The 15,065-nt window shown below is 37.1% G+C and overlaps 4 protein-coding genes across 8 annotated transcripts; 2 read left to right on the top strand and 2 right to left on the bottom strand.

Annotated features, from left to right (window-relative positions):
* Positions 1-422: 422 nt before the first annotated feature.
* Positions 423-3,292, top strand: LOC111800222 (uncharacterized). Of its 2 annotated transcripts, none has more exons than XM_023683817.2 (7): positions 423-535; positions 1,467-1,641; positions 1,752-1,820; positions 2,256-2,334; positions 2,540-2,604; positions 2,814-2,901; positions 3,044-3,292. In XM_023683817.2, exons 2-7 carry the CDS (start codon positions 1,477-1,479, stop codon positions 3,079-3,081), a joined length of 504 nt encoding a protein of 167 aa, XP_023539585.1. In that variant the 5' UTR covers positions 423-535; positions 1,467-1,476; the 3' UTR covers positions 3,082-3,292. The 2 variants fall into 2 exon arrangements, with proteins under 2 accessions (XP_023539585.1, XP_086982316.1); XM_087126190.1 differs by lacking the exon at positions 423-535 and adding an exon at positions 556-1,378.
* A 751-nt stretch (positions 3,293-4,043) lies between these two features.
* Positions 4,044-8,683, top strand: LOC111800220 (putative sugar phosphate/phosphate translocator At1g48230). Of its 3 annotated transcripts, none has more exons than XM_023683814.2 (10): positions 4,044-4,355; positions 4,743-5,044; positions 5,238-5,345; positions 5,724-5,755; positions 5,873-5,923; positions 6,094-6,155; positions 6,246-6,507; positions 6,696-6,961; positions 7,045-7,139; positions 8,119-8,683. In XM_023683814.2, exons 2-10 carry the CDS (start codon positions 4,961-4,963, stop codon positions 8,281-8,283), a joined length of 1,125 nt encoding a protein of 374 aa, XP_023539582.1. In that variant the 5' UTR covers positions 4,044-4,355; positions 4,743-4,960; the 3' UTR covers positions 8,284-8,683. The 3 variants fall into 3 exon arrangements, with proteins under 3 accessions (XP_023539582.1, XP_023539583.1, XP_023539584.1); XM_023683815.2 differs by having other exon boundaries at positions 4,704-5,044; XM_023683816.2 differs by having other exon boundaries at positions 4,048-4,355; positions 7,045-7,133.
* A 517-nt stretch (positions 8,684-9,200) lies between these two features.
* On the bottom strand, positions 9,201-10,420 carry LOC111800711 (uncharacterized). Its single transcript, XM_023684523.2, has one exon. The coding sequence runs from the start codon at positions 10,141-10,143 to the stop codon at positions 9,460-9,462; it is 684 nt and encodes a 227-aa protein (XP_023540291.1). The 5' UTR covers positions 10,144-10,420; the 3' UTR covers positions 9,201-9,459.
* A 712-nt stretch (positions 10,421-11,132) lies between these two features.
* Positions 11,133-14,875, bottom strand: RPL3P (ribosomal protein L3 plastid). 2 transcript variants are annotated; one of them, XM_087125873.1, is made up of 6 exons: positions 14,652-14,873; positions 14,293-14,530; positions 13,106-13,315; positions 12,338-12,442; positions 11,671-11,784; positions 11,133-11,582 (listed from the first exon to the last, which is right to left on the bottom strand). In XM_087125873.1, the coding sequence occupies exons 2-6, from the start codon at positions 14,455-14,457 to the stop codon at positions 11,409-11,411; spliced, it is 768 nt and encodes a 255-aa protein (XP_086981999.1). In that variant the 5' UTR covers positions 14,458-14,530; positions 14,652-14,873; the 3' UTR covers positions 11,133-11,408. The 2 variants fall into 2 exon arrangements, with proteins under 2 accessions (XP_086981999.1, XP_023540684.1); XM_023684916.2 differs by having other exon boundaries at positions 14,293-14,875.
* Between the last annotated feature and the right edge of the window lie 190 nt (positions 14,876-15,065).

Genomic DNA, 15,065 nt, shown 5'->3' with positions numbered 1-15,065 from the left:
TTTCTTTTACTTTACAAGAACTCATTTCTCTGGTTATGGTAATCAAGATCACAAAAAATGTGAATAAATTCCTAATGTGCTACGCCAATTACTGCCTATGAGATTCAGTAGAACAAAAAGCAGATATAAACAGCCTACAGTGCAAGATTGTTTGAAACAATTTACATACCAACTAGAATGGACTGATCGAATGCCAAATCGAGAAGCGAAGCTCGACAGAGATCCGATTTTGTGTTCCGGCCGAGCCGCGGGAATGGGCGAGATAGAGAAACAAAGAGAGAATCAGAAAATGGGGAGACGCGGGAGACGGGTTTCTTTCACCAATGAAAAAAATTCAAAGCTTTCATGAAAATTTACAAAAATGCCACTGTATTCGGAGTAATATTACAGAAATGCCACTTCCTTGATCGTAATTTGTATCATTGGGAAGTCTCCCTCTCTCTCTCTCTCTCTCTCTCTCTCTCTCTCGGCTCTAATAACTTTCCCTTTCACTTCCTCTCTCACGGATTCTCTTTTGATTCCAATCTTCCTCGAGGTTTGTTCTCAATTTTTTCTCCTGCATTTTCTGCTATAATTTGCTACTATTTGTTTCTAGGTCATGTTTGTTCTAGTTTTGTCGCTTGCTGTAGTGCGCGATTTACTCTGCTCTAATTGCTTCGCCGACTGTTCTTTCTTCGAGGATTGGATTATATCAATGTTTTCTTTTAAGATTGAGTGATTTCACAAGGTTTTTCCGATGTTATCTATGTAATCGTTCTTTAAGGTATTGATTTGAATTTTCCTCGACTTGATGGATATATGACTCTCTTAGCTTCACATGAACATACTGTATCTCTAAGCTGGAGTTCACTGAATATTATGTACTCGTAGCTTGGCGTTGATCATATGCTACGTTTTGGAAGTGAATTTTTGGGTAAGAAGAAAAGGAAATTTTATGGTTGAACTTCATCATGGCCTTGCTTTTGTTCTGCATGGAATTCAAGGAAAAGGGAAAGAGTTTAGACAGCTTTCTTGAGTCTCTATCCCACTCTCATGAACGTTCTTGTCAAAAGATATTCACGTAACAGTTCAAGCCCACCGCTAGCAGATATTATTCACTTTATTCCGAGCTTTCCCTCAAAGCTTTAAAACGCGTCTACTATGGAGATGGTCTAGTCCTACCTCGAGCAGTGCCTATTGAGGTTATTGGGAGTGAGTCCCACATTGGTTAATTTAATGGAAGATCATGGGTTTATAAGTGAGGAATACTATCTCCATTGGCGTGAGGCCTTTTAGGGAAGTTCAAAGCAAAGCCATGAGAGTTTATACTCAAAGTGGATAATATCATACCATTGTGGACAATATCATACCATTGTAGAGAGTCGTGATTCCTAACATAGTATGAGACCCATGCCCTAAACTAACCTCAAAGTTTTTGTTTCCTCCTAGAAGATCAGTGTTCCAATATTTTCACATCTTTGTGTTAGGTTCATAAAAATGTTATTTCAAGCTCAAACCTCAAAAGAAGAACACCCAGTTGCTGAGCTACCAAGTAGCAATAACAATGGCGACCTTGACGGTGGTGGTGTTCGTGTTTCTTGCTTCAGTGAAGCCATAAACGATGTCCCCGTCCATTTTCAGATAATCTCTCTCTCTAAACAGGTTCTTCATGGCTTTTCTAAGCCTTCCTATGAATTTTTCCATTTCAATTGTTAGCATTATTGTGTTAAATATCTTAACCCAAGTTCTTTTATGTTTTCTTATTAGTGTAGATATATGTATGGATTGGTTGCAGTTCTGCAAAATTTGGAAATTTATACGCAGCTGCCCCCACACGACCTGTAAGTTGCTCGTTGATTTGACCGAATCTGTATAAAGAGCTGTTGGAACTTTTAAAATCACATCACAGACTCTACTACTAGCCGATATTGTCCTCTCTGAGCTTTCCCTTTCAAACTTTTACTTAAAATTCTTAAAACGCGTATGTTAGGGATAGGTTTTCACACTCTTGTAAAAAATGCTTCGTTCTCCTCCCCAACCAATGTGGGATCTCACAATCCACCCCTTTTGGGCGAGCGTTCTTAACTATTAACTATTGTGGATTTAATTAGCTTAAAAGTACTTTCTATGGTAATACAAATTATATCAAACTCATCCTAAAACTTTTTGTTACTTAATGTATTTTCTGTTCCACCTTCCTCATCGTTTCCTCTCTTCCATATTGTTTAATATTATCAGTTCATAATCGTTAATATTTTTCCACTAAATTTTTGCAGAACAATACAGTGAGTGTCACTTCCATACTCGGAGGTTCATCTGATGATAATACAGGAGCTAGCATGGCTCGTCGATTAGGTACTATGTAAATTTAATTTTGACTTTTTTTTTTAGTTCAACAGGGTGAGAGACTACTTCAATGGATCAAGATTGTATGTTAACCAGTTGAGCTAAACGAGTGGATCAAGATTGTATGTTAACCAGTTGAGCTATGCTTATGTCAATGTAATTTTGTCACGTCTTCTCTTAGCCTTACTAATCCCTTTGTTTCCTCTTTCCTTAGTGTTAAAGACGGGTTTAAATATCATCTTGGCTAGCAATATCCCGAAAAACAGCCCTATGATCGAGGTTTGATGACCCTCCCCCTCTTGGTTTTTCTACTACACAAATGTGATGATTGATCTATAAAAGAAGAACTATGCAGGGAATATTAGAGCTTGTTTGATAATCATTTTGATTTTAGAAAACAAACTTGTTTATCTTTAGTACGTTGTCTCGCGCTTTGTTTTTTAATTTAAGTCGATTCTTATCGTTTATTTTTGTTTGGATCATTTTAGGTAGCGGCTGAAAAGATGTTAGTGCAAAAGCTGGCCAGTTTAGGGTTCATTAGACCAAAATCTGAAGGGAAGGGCCATCTAGATAATGGTACCCATGCTTAGTCTTCTTTGCAAGAACCTAAGAGACAGTTATTACTCTGATTAAGCTAGCTGATTCTTATAACTGAACGCTTGATGTTCCTCCTTACATTATGCTTATGGTTACAACCTCTCGTGTTAATCTCGAGCAGGCTTCATTCGTTCAGAGTCGGTCGAGGAAGACAATTAGAGTTTTAAGTTATTAAGTTTTCAATCTTTCAAGCTTGAACTTCAAGCTTGAATCATGACTTTGGAGGTGGACAACCGAACATACGAAACGTTTACGATCAAGGTACTCGATGGGGTTTCTTTTACTTTGTCTTCTTCAATGTTGACTAAGCCCTTTCTTTGTAGAGCCGATGTTTCGTTATAAGATAATATAAATCGATAGCTATTTTCTATTTTTTATATGGAAGTAGTATAAAAATAAATTTATTGATCCAATATGCCATAAAATATTTGAAAGAGTAATAGGTAATAGGTGGTAGGTAGGAACAAGATTAGGGTATTTACAAATCTAACTCGTATTTTTGGAATTTGCAAATATAGTGAAGTTTTTAAATTCTATATTACGTTTTTTTCTTCTTATATTCCGATTTAACCTTCTTTTTAACAAATTTTAAAAGTACATAAATTATACGTAATATATATATATTTTGACTTTTTAGAAATTTTGTTGGTTAAAATATTATATTATATTTTCGTTTATAAAATATTATTGAAATGTTTTAATTTTTTAATAAATAAATATATTGAAAATTGAAAATTATTTATTGAATAATTTAAAAATATATTTTAAAAAAAATCTCTAAAACCCTTTCCCAATTCTTACACAAAAAAAAAATAATAATAATAAAAAAATAATAATAATAATTGGCTCAGGCTTGACCGTGTGATCTTGGTTGACCGTGTGATCTTGGTTGGCCTAGGCTAAGATCAAAGTTGCTTAAACTGGATCTTGTTTAAGTTTTGCCAGACCGTTTATGACCTATGCAACTTTTTTTTTTTCTATTACATTCTTTATTTTGTTGAGAAAATTTAGAAATTTTATGGATTATGAAAACCTTCAAAATTTTGTTCATTTGATTCATTGGATTTGAGCCATATTTATTCTAAAATTGTATGGAGATGTGGATAGTATTTAAAGGGTACCGCTCCGTCAAAAGGGAGCATAACAGCGTGTGTATTGTGTTCACTTCTGCATCTTCGAAATCCAGAAGCCACTTTTTACAGCGTACGGATCCATCAGTTCTTCGAAATCCAGACGCCATTAACTCTCTGTCCCTCTCCCTCCTCTTCCTCCATTTTTCTCTACTAACCCAGTTCTCCATTTCCCACTTGGAACCCCACAATTCCCCTCTCTGCATCGTTTTCCTTCTCACCGCCGAGTAGGGTTTATTTACTGCAACTGTTTAGCGTTTTTCTCCTTCCTATTCCTGCCTACGCCTCGATCCCACGGTTTCGGTAAGTTCCTCTTCTTCTCCCTCTCGTATTTCATCGCGTTCTGCTCTGTGATGCGTTTTCTTGGCGTCCTGCGTCTTGTCTTCTGTTGCAATTGAATTTCTGTCTCTTGTTTGTGCTGCATTTTTCAGATCTATTCGAATTTGGGTTTTATTTATATTTCCCACTTGGATCAGTTTTTCATCATAAACTAGACATTGTCCGAATTTGGTTCTTGTACGCGATTCTTTCTTATTGGCGTGGTTGATTGTTGATTTTTTATGATTTTGGCAAATCGTGTTACTTCTCAACTCTCAGTGCCTTTTTGGATGGTTTGAATGTAATGTATCTGGGATTTGCTTGTTGGAATAGTTAAATCCTATTGTATGAATCCGGGCTTCGTCTTCTCAGGCGCTATCCTGCATATGTATATACAGTACAGTAGGCATTGCACCCGTCGGTGGAACCGATAAACCCTATTGTATAGCCTAGAAGATGAATTCGACTGCAGATTTTAGATAGAAGATGCCTCTATCTTCAGTTTCAGATCATAGACAGTGGTGATAAAGATAGTTTAACTGCCGGAACTCATCTGTTAGATCAGCCAGCGAAGGTTCTTATTCGCCAAAATGATCAACAGACCACTTGTGCTCACTTACCTGTATCTTTTCATCTACATTTTGCTATCATCTGGAGTTATTTTGTACAACAAGGTATTTCGACATCTGTTTTCTTTAATTCAGATTTGAAATTTTTTCCAGTTTTCATTACCTTTTTCGTTACTGGCACACTTAATTCTCATAATTTAACTGTTTCACAATCTTAATTTAAGGTATTACCATTCTTACTGCTTAGTTGTTGGCTTTCTGCTGATGCTTGTTTTGATTTGCCATTCTAATATTGCAGTGGGTGCTCTCCCCAAAATACTTCAATTTTCCTTTGCCTATTACCCTTACAATGATTCATATGGGCTTTTCTGGTGCTGTTGCATTCTTTCTCGTTCGCGTGTTCAAGGTATGATTTTACCTGAACTTCAATATATGACTTTAAGGGACTTTCTTCAATTTACTGGTTGTTCTTTGTCAATTTGTTCCCTTGGTATGAAGATGACTGTTGAATTGGGTTTTTGTAACTGTCTCTTTTATCTTCCTTAGAGGTAGCCTTTTTTTTTTTTTTTTTTTTTAACCATATTTGCAGAAAAAGTATTAAAAAGTTCTACATCATCCTCAGTCTGTGCCAACTACTAATTGTTACTAGCAGGCAGCAATGCTTCAATATAAAAATCTTGCACGTCTTGGATTATCCCAATTCATCCATTTTCTCTTGCTGGGTTAATCTTTTCTTTTCAAATTTTGGTAGCTAGAGTCATTAATGTTGATTTCATATCTGCAGGTTGTATCTCCAGTCAAAATGACTTTTGAAATGTAAGTGCATCAAGAAAAGTTGTGGTATAATTTCTGTTTGCAGGTTTTTTTTTTCTTCCTTGGGTATAATATCTATCTGTTTTTTAGTGTATAATATATATCTTTTTTGTTGGACAGATATGCAACATGTGTCATTCCAATTAGCGCGTTTTTTGCATCAAGTCTTTGGTAAGTAAAGTTGTAAAATTAGACCTCTTGTAATAGTACTTAAAGAGTTTTGTTTAGTAGGCACGGGTCTCGTATTTTGGTTTTGTAAATGGTGTTTATCAGATATGGGACCAGTGCACGGTGCGTCATGTTCACAATAGTTTTAGCATTACTAACTATTGATATTTCAGGTTTGGTAACACTGCCTACTTACACATATCTGTGGCCTTCATTCAGATGCTTAAGGCTTTAAGTATGGAGGCTAAACTTCATCCTTTTTCTTAATTTTCGAATGAGTCTCCTAAAAAATGTAAAATAATTAGATTTAAATTTGATATTTCAGTGCCAGTAGCCACGTTTTTAATGGCTGTTGTGTGTGGCACCGACAAGTTAAGGTGTGACGTTTTCTTCAACATGTTGCTGGTCAGTGTTGGGGTTGTCGTTTCCTCATATGGAGAGATTCATTTTAATGTAGTAGGTACAGTTTACCAGGTCACGGGTATCTTTGCAGAAGCTCTCCGGCTGGTCTTGACGCAGGTCCTTCTGCAAAAGAAGGGCTTGACTCTAAATCCTATCACCAGCTTATATTACATTGCTCCATGCAGGTACAGTGTACTTTGGTGCTTCTTGACTGGAAATGTCTGTGTAATTGTCAATGGATTCTTAAGATTTCGGATTGATCTAGAGTGACAGTCACTTATTGGAAAATGACGTAAATTTAACAAAAGACAGATTCTAATTTAATAGTGGTCGATGGAATTAGCCGCTCACTTTTTATGTTTGATACATGCAGCTTTGTTTTCCTGTTTGTTCCTTGGTACTTGTTGGAGAAACCAAATATGCAAGTTACTCAAATTCAGTTCAACTTCTGGATCTTCTTTTCGAATGCACTGTGTGCCTTGGCATTGAACTTCTCTATTTTTTTAGTAATTGGAAGAACCGGAGCTGTTACTATTCGAGTTGCTGGTGTTCTCAAAGACTGGATACTAATAGCACTCTCAACTGTTATATTTCCTGAATCTACGATAACAGGGTTGAATATCATTGGCTATGCAATTGGTAATCCTTGTCAAGTGGAGGATTTTTCCTATTATGTGTTACTAATTATGATCTTCAATTTACCAATCCTTCTCTCAATGCAGCATTGTGTGGCGTCCTCATGTATAATTACATAAAGGTCAAGGATGTTCGTGCATCTCAATTGTCTTCTGAAAGCATTCCAGAGAGAATGGTAAAGGTTTCTCTCAATTATTTTTATCTCATGGCAATTTTAATCATTTAAAATATATATACACGAGAACTTTCAAACCATATTAAGTATCAGCTTTGGTTCTAGTGACTGATGGGAACGTTCCATATTTCCATATCGTTGCATCTGTTCTTGTTTTTATAAGCTAGGAATATTAGAGTTACAGAGGCCAGAAGAATTATCATACATTTGTAATGATTATTATTATATTCTTGCCATCAAGTCATCTGCATCGATAATATAATTCCTTTTGGAGCTTTAGTTTTTCCTTAATGTGAGATGTGAAGTATTTATTAAGGTCAAGGGAAATTATGAACTAAACTCTTACCTGCTGCTTGTTTCACTTCATGATTTACATGGAAATGAGATGTATATGATTGAAATTCCCAAATATTGTTGGAAAAGAATGGAATTCTTAAGAGTGTTATATGGAATGTATTGTTTTTGTTCTGCGTGCGAACGTATTTTTGTTTACAGTACATGTCTATGGGAATCCTTCATCATTGTATTTTTTTTAGTTCAATTAATAGAAATTTATGTTTCTTGGGGGAATACATTTTTTTTATTAGAGGAGCTGGATGCAAATGTTACCTTAATGACATCCTATATTTCGAACTTGAAAGTTGATCGAGCTATAACTTATGCTAAATTTTTCGAGCTTTTGCAAGTTTTCATGATATCATATCCATAGTTCCCCTTTCATTCGATGATTTTGCCCAGTAGATTCATGGATATAGTCTGTAAGACAAGACTGTTGAACTGCAAACAATCTGCAAACTTGTTGTTTTGAAAACTCACTGAAGACTCAGAAATCTCAAAGTCCTTGTCGATGGACGATGATTTTAGGGGCCGACCATTAACTTACGTGCTTTTTTGTCTGTCTGTTGTGTAATTTCTATCAGCTGGTTATTGTCTCTTGACCAACCTTCCAATATTTTCCTAACTGAAACTTTGATGGATAGTACAGGACTGGAAGTTAGAGAAGAGATCGTCAGATATATTCACACCAAATAGCAACAATGGCAACGGCGTTAGTGGTTCGTCCGACATGAATGTCGATGAAGAAGCACCGTTACTTGCATCAAGGTTGTCACATAGCGGTCGTATGCAGGTTGGTAACCACAACAAGTAGAGTGGTATATAAATATGAACATGAATTGGTAGGAAGGAAGGAAAAAGAAGAGAGGAAACATTGATGGAAGTTCGTTCTCATATAAAAAGATGAGAATTATATGATGAATCCATTTGAATTTGTGGGAAGTGAAGTGTGTTGTTACATGGAATAGAGATGTTATTGGGTTGGGAGTATGGGAAAGTTGCTGTTATGGGGGCGCTCTTGATCTTGATTTGAATGTAATATCTTGGGACAATTCTTTTAACCAACCAAGTCATGCAAATTTGTATTTGTTGGATGAACCAAACCTTTCTTCTTTAGGGGCACTAAGTAATCTTTGCCGTCTTTGATCCATGAAAGGTTTATCTTTATTTTCAGCATTCATTTCACAATAAAGACCAAAGATAGTCTTTGATTATGCACCAACTTTCTAAATTTTTCTTTTCGTATTCTTACGTTTTAATTTGTTGTTAACTATCATTATGTCGACTCTTGTAGTGAGTATACGAACGATGGTATAATACATAAGTGGCCAGTTTTAGTTTTAGTCGTGTATCTATCAGTTTAAGAAGTTTTCAGACGCTAAAATTGTATCAAAACAACCACTTTTGTAACCTTTTCGATTTAAGCGCAGGGATGCGGAAGTTGGGGGAACAAAGAAAATGATTTGATTGGGGAAGGAGTATAATCAAACAATCGTCTCGTCCTTTCGACGATCTTTGATTCTTTAGTTTGTCTCTTTATCTTCTCTCGAATCATGATCTAACCTTTTGATTAATCGTGAAATGGGGTTCCAAATTTTATTGTTCTTCGTGTTCATCTATTTCTCCTCTAAAAAATTTGAACTTGTTTTGAATAGATTTTTTAATTTTCCAGAGGAAAACATTACTTCACCCTAATCTTCAACCTTTTGAATTCTTTAACAGACACAAAAATGGGTAAAATAAAGAATTGGATTCAATAGAGAAGCAGAAAAATGCGCCTCATTCTCAATATCATTTCAGCAAACAATGTTGAAATGTACATGGAAATTCTTTCATACTTACCTCGACTGATCTTTCCTGCCATCCATGAATCTGGAAAAACCATCACTACATTGATTCAGATGCTTCCATGGATGGTTTTACTGTATAGCGACTCTGCATTCTACTGAATTACTCTCTACAGTTGGTTTCCTTATCCATTGGCCTGCTGCTACTGAGTTTGATTCCGCGTCTTAGGCTCGAGAATCGAAGATATCCAGTCCTGCAGCTTCTGTTCTTCCACCGTCATCTCACCGGCCACAGCATCTCCGTTACTATTAGCATGTTCATTTCCATCTTTCTCCTCTAGCTCAAGATAAGCAAGCCGCTCCAATGCGAGAGTAGCCTGCTTCTTGGCAAACGCAGCATTCTTGATCTTCATCTCCGCTACAGCCCTAGCGTCAGCTGCCGCTCTCCGCATGGATTGAGCGGCGACACGAGCCGCTGCGACAACCGCCTTAGCCGATTTACCGCTAATGTCTCTCCCGGCCAAAGTAGCGACGGCGTACTCCGATTGGCAAACGCCAAGGCCGCCGGAGCCGAAACAGTCGAAGAAGGTAAAAGAAGGATCAGAGCAGAGAGGGCAAAGGAAGGTAGAAGAAAAACGAAAAGAAATGCAAGAGAGATGAGAGATCGAAGGACATCTGAAACACATAACTCGCTGATGAGACGGCGGCGCAGTCGAATCGTCATAAACATCGAAGCACACGGGACAGAAACGGGAGATATTGTTCCTGAGGACGCAATTAGTACAGAGACGACGGAAGGACGCTTTGACACGGACATTGTGGAGGATCCAACACTCGGATTGAGTGATGCCGCATTCTTGGCAGTGAGAAATGGAATTGGATTGCATCGGATGAGGATGAACAGCATTCGCCGGAACAGAAACCCTAGAATCGGAGCCGGAGAGAGAATCAGAACGACAGGAGGCTTTGGGTTCTGAACCTTGAAGAAGAGAGAGAAAAAGAGAACTTTGTTGAAGAGAGAGAAACCTCCTCAGAAAGAAATGGAGGAATCGAGATTGACCTGAAGAAGAAGAAGAAGAAGAAGAAGAAGAAGAAGAAGAAGAAGAAGAAAGGCGATTTGGCCCTCTTGGTTTGAATTTTGAACTCAGAATAACGTCTTTTATAAGTTTAGACGGATTTTCTTCTAAAATTCCAATTTTTAAACTTATCTTTTATTTCTTTTTATATCTCTTTTTTAGAGGAGAATATAGATTTATTTTTTTTTAAATTTTAAATTATTTTAGATTTTATATATATATATATATATATATATAATATATATATACTTTAGGGTTTACTTGTGCTCGCCTCTAGTGAATTCTTCAGAGCTGGTGGTGAGACCGTTGAAGAAGTGTCTTGACGTACTATAACTATTATTATCTTCATTTTATGCAATGATGAATTCCACGAAAGTTTATCAATTCTACGTGTGAAAATTTAGGGTTTTAATTTTTTTTGTTTAGGTGGCCATGAGGGAGACTTAGAAGGAACTAAAGGCTCTCTCGACCCACATGACAAAACCACCATTGCCAAGGACGGCAATGGAGAGTTTCATCATGATCAATGTTGCCGAGACGCTCCATATGAAAGGGAGGACAATGAAGCAAACGATGACAAGGAAAGGTTCGTTGACTTAGACAACAGAGTCTTCCTCATAAGAGTCGTCAACAAACTCGAAGCAGCCGAGAAAAATGATTGATCGTGCGGTGGTTATCAGAAGTTGAAACAGAATTTAAGGTGGGGTTGAGGAATTTCAACAAAATTTTAAGAATCTATAGTTGAAATTTCAGAGTAGAAGATGAAAATGAGTTCAAATGAAGAGAGGCGACGGCAGCCATAAACAATCTCTTTCTCCAAGTTCACATAAACATCAACAAAAAACCTCAATAATCATAGCTTTTTCTCTATCCTTTATTTCAAAATGGCATTTTCCGGTACAAGTTTTGAGTTGAAAGAAAAGTAAATGGTAAATTCCCATCGTATAAGGAGATTGGATTGCCTCATACAGAACCTCCAGCTGCGTTTCTACTCGAAAAAGGGTCATCAGTAGCTGAAAAGATCGAAAAAAACAGAGCGAAATCGAAGAACTTGCACTGAAAAGCCCAACTCCCTATCATTCTCCAACCATGAATGGATCTACTTCTCCAAGATCAGCAACGAGAGGTTCCAACGTCTCTGTGTCCTCGTCGTCGTTCGCAAAGTAGGTAGGGAATGGAAGGATCGACTTGTTGGGTTTCTTGTAGAAGGCGTCTTTTATAAATACAAAGTTTCCTTCGGCGCCCGGGACCTGGAAGGTGAAGTTTTGTGCAGCAAATAATCTCAGATCACAATGTCGCAAGAGTGTCATATTTATGTGTATATTGAAAGAAACTTACTTGTCCTCTAACCCACATCAAGTTTCTTGCAGGATCAATTTTGTAGACCCACACATTTTTCACAGTTCTCTGCTTCCCACCCATACGACCAGCCATCTTCTTACCTTTAAAAACCTGGAAAATAAGAACACGTTTCTCAGTCGTATACGACATGGCATACAGAGAAAACGGAGTAGAACTCACAACATAACAGACCATAAAAACGATTCAAGAAATAAATCAGACTAAACCAAAGCGTGTTCTATTACAACATAGTAATTCTACTGCAGATAAAGTTGGTATTAAAAAAACAATTCAAGCTTGTTCTATTACAATATAGTAATTACTCGATATTGATTCATTGCACAAGCATAGATAAATCCAGAAAACGTCCTTTTACCGTGCAAGTTATTCCTTTTTGTTTAGTCCCATCAAATTCTTGTTTCTATTCTCTAAAATCTCCATTCATTGAGAAAGAACCTTGCACATTGACAGGAAACGAAGGAGACAGAATCAAAGTCCTATGTCGAAGTAGGCTAGCGCGATATATTACCCTACTACTACGCGGATATCTTCAATGCTCGAGTTTCAACCAGATGTGAGTTTTGGGTAGCCTTAAAATGCATTTGAGAACTGAAATAACCACTCAATCTTAAAAATGAGTGTCACCATGAAAAGATAAACACACCTTTCCAGGAGCATCCCTCTGACCTGTAGAACCGAGGCTTCTGTGGGATAATGATGCTCCGTGGGATGCTGGCATTCCTTTAAATCCATGCTTTTTCATCACTCCCTGTGAACAATAAGAAAAAAGATTAGCCATAAGAGACATCATTTTATGGAAAAGATATTATACCATTTACACATGGAAAGAAAACAGCTTTTTTATGTCTAGAACACAAACATACAACCAGATTAGCAAAAACATGAAAAACAGAAACAAAGCAAAGATCAAAGATCAACATAAGTTATCAGCTACACAAGTTTCTCCTAGGGTTTGTATAGAGCCCTTAATATTTTTCGTGTTTATACTTATATATATGAATTGTGTGATTGTTTTAATTCTTGTCATCTTGAGGATGCACGTGATCTCATCGAGAAATTGTCCGTATTATCTTGTGATAACATACACATGTACAGCACTGTGACTTTGATGTTCAAATTTCACCCCGCAGATCATGCAGAATGTTAGATAATTAAGCATTCAAGCCAAACAAAACAAGTTCGAGTTAGGTAAATCATGGTAAAATATTAGAGTTGGGTTACGGTGTTTATTGAAAATATTTGCCTGAATATGCAATTAACTTAACCATTTATGTTCCCACAATAACATTCATGTGTTTTGAATATGTAATTAACTTAACCATATTAACAAATACAAGGGAATGAAAGAAACCTAATAGGAGTAGAGGCTGTGAGCTAAAAACTTAATGAAGGAATGCTGCAATGGACTCACCTGGAAACCTTTCCCTCTTGTTATTCCTGTCACATCAACAAACTGTCCAGGGACAAAATGACGAACACCAATTGTCGTACCAACTGGAAGAAGGGCGTCTTCTGTCACTGGAAACTCCCTCAGTTTCCTCTTCAATGGAACACCTTGAGCCCTAAAATGACCTACCTCGGGTTTTGTCAAATGCTTCGCCTTCTTCTGTCCACAGCCAATCTAACTAGCACCATAGCATAGCACACTTGGTCAATAAATGCAAGTCCTATACCATAAAATTTGTAAGAACTGAAAAAAGAGATCTCATACATATGGTCTAACGGTCAAGACAACTTTTTTTCCCCTTAGAAATGGTGAAATCAACAATGGTAAGTGTAAGTAATAATCAAAACTCTTGTTGCTTCCCAAATATTAGGGAGGTAGGCAATGAGTTTGATACGAGAATTTGAACCTCGATAACCCAGTTATTAAGAACAAAAAGGTCATATAATCACGTCTAGTTAAGTGTAACAATGGAAGCCACAAAATTTCGGACCAAGACAGTTTTCTGTCTGATCCGTATACGTCTGCTTTGTCTCAAATGAGCATTCTGAAGAAACTCCCGTTAAGTTATACTATTACTATTGTCTATTAAAAGGATTATTCTTTCATTTCAGTTATATACCTCTTCCTACTTCTGAACTTCATTTTCAAAAAACTTCAATGGGTACACGCAAGAAATAGGCCAATTCGGCAGCCTTTTGCTCAATTTCTCGTGAGGTCAGATTCTGATCGGTACGAGTAAAGGGAATGGCCCATTGGCCTCTGATTTCCATATGAAAGACAGAACGTACATAAATACCCTCTTCAACTTCTATTCTGATAACTGAATATCTTTCATAGGTGAAATGCTGATCCAAAACAACAGTGTGCAGCTCAATTCAGTATAGTTCCAGAATCCATGGAATTGAAAGGGTAGGAGTAACAGAGTAACAGCTTCAAATCCCTCTCACAGAGAGAGTAACATAGCAAATAGTATTCCAAAGATGTACTCCTCGGCATCATTAAGCCAAAATCCCATGCCATTCAGAAACCAAGACTACCAGAGCCAACAATGTCCCCTTCCTAATTTCATCTAAGCAGTGCTCACAAGAATAATAAACAAAAACTACTCCGCTGACAGAAATGAAAACGAGAAGAAGATATTTAAACAGTACCTGGAGAGCTGTGATGCCTTCTTTCTCAATAGTCTTGACCTGAGATACAATATTATCATCAACCCAGAGCACAGTGATGGGTACCCTAGCTCCCCATTTATCCCACAGCGCCGACATTCCACACTTGACAGCAATGACTCCCGTACGCTTCGAGTTAGGGCTCATAACACCAGGTTTAGCTTCAATAATCGGAGAAGAAAGCGAAGAGCCATCACCGGCCTGAATCGAACCCTCGGTACTGAAAGTACGGAAGAAGAAATAACAAGACGGATGCGTCCATGAAGAAGAAGAAGAAGAAGAAGTAATTATCGGAGAAGCGGCGGAATTGATCGACAGAAGACGAAAACGAGAAATGAGACCTCTGGATAAAGCCGACATGGTGAAGAACACTCGCAACGATTGCTTGGATGGGGAGATGCAAGAGAGAAAATGGGAAGCTTTAGCTCAGTTTCAGAGTAGATTCCGATCTCGGAGACACTGGAATTTCATTCTCTCTCTCTCTGTACGCAGTGTAATGGAGGGAGAGCGGCAGCAAGCAAGGTGACCACTCGGGGTTTAGGGTTCTAAGAAAACTAAAAATATCAACGACACGGTGCTAATTTAAATAATAAAAAATAATTTATTTATTATTCCACTTATTATTTTGTGAAATTTTATATTTAATTTTTTTCTTAAATATTCCTCATTAATAACATTTTATTTTATGGACGAATTTGTTCGAGATTTTCAAGTTCGATTGTCAAAACTATACAATATTTTGTGGACGTATGATC

Source organism: Cucurbita pepo, chromosome 8 (assembly GCF_057944985.1).
Source record: "Cucurbita pepo subsp. pepo isolate OVF chromosome 8, ASM5794498v1, whole genome shotgun sequence".
Classification (NCBI taxonomy): Eukaryota; Viridiplantae; Streptophyta; class Magnoliopsida; order Cucurbitales; family Cucurbitaceae; genus Cucurbita; species Cucurbita pepo.
The sequence above is the reverse complement of the archived record's forward strand: the minus strand, read 5'-3'. Positions and strand labels throughout refer to the sequence as shown.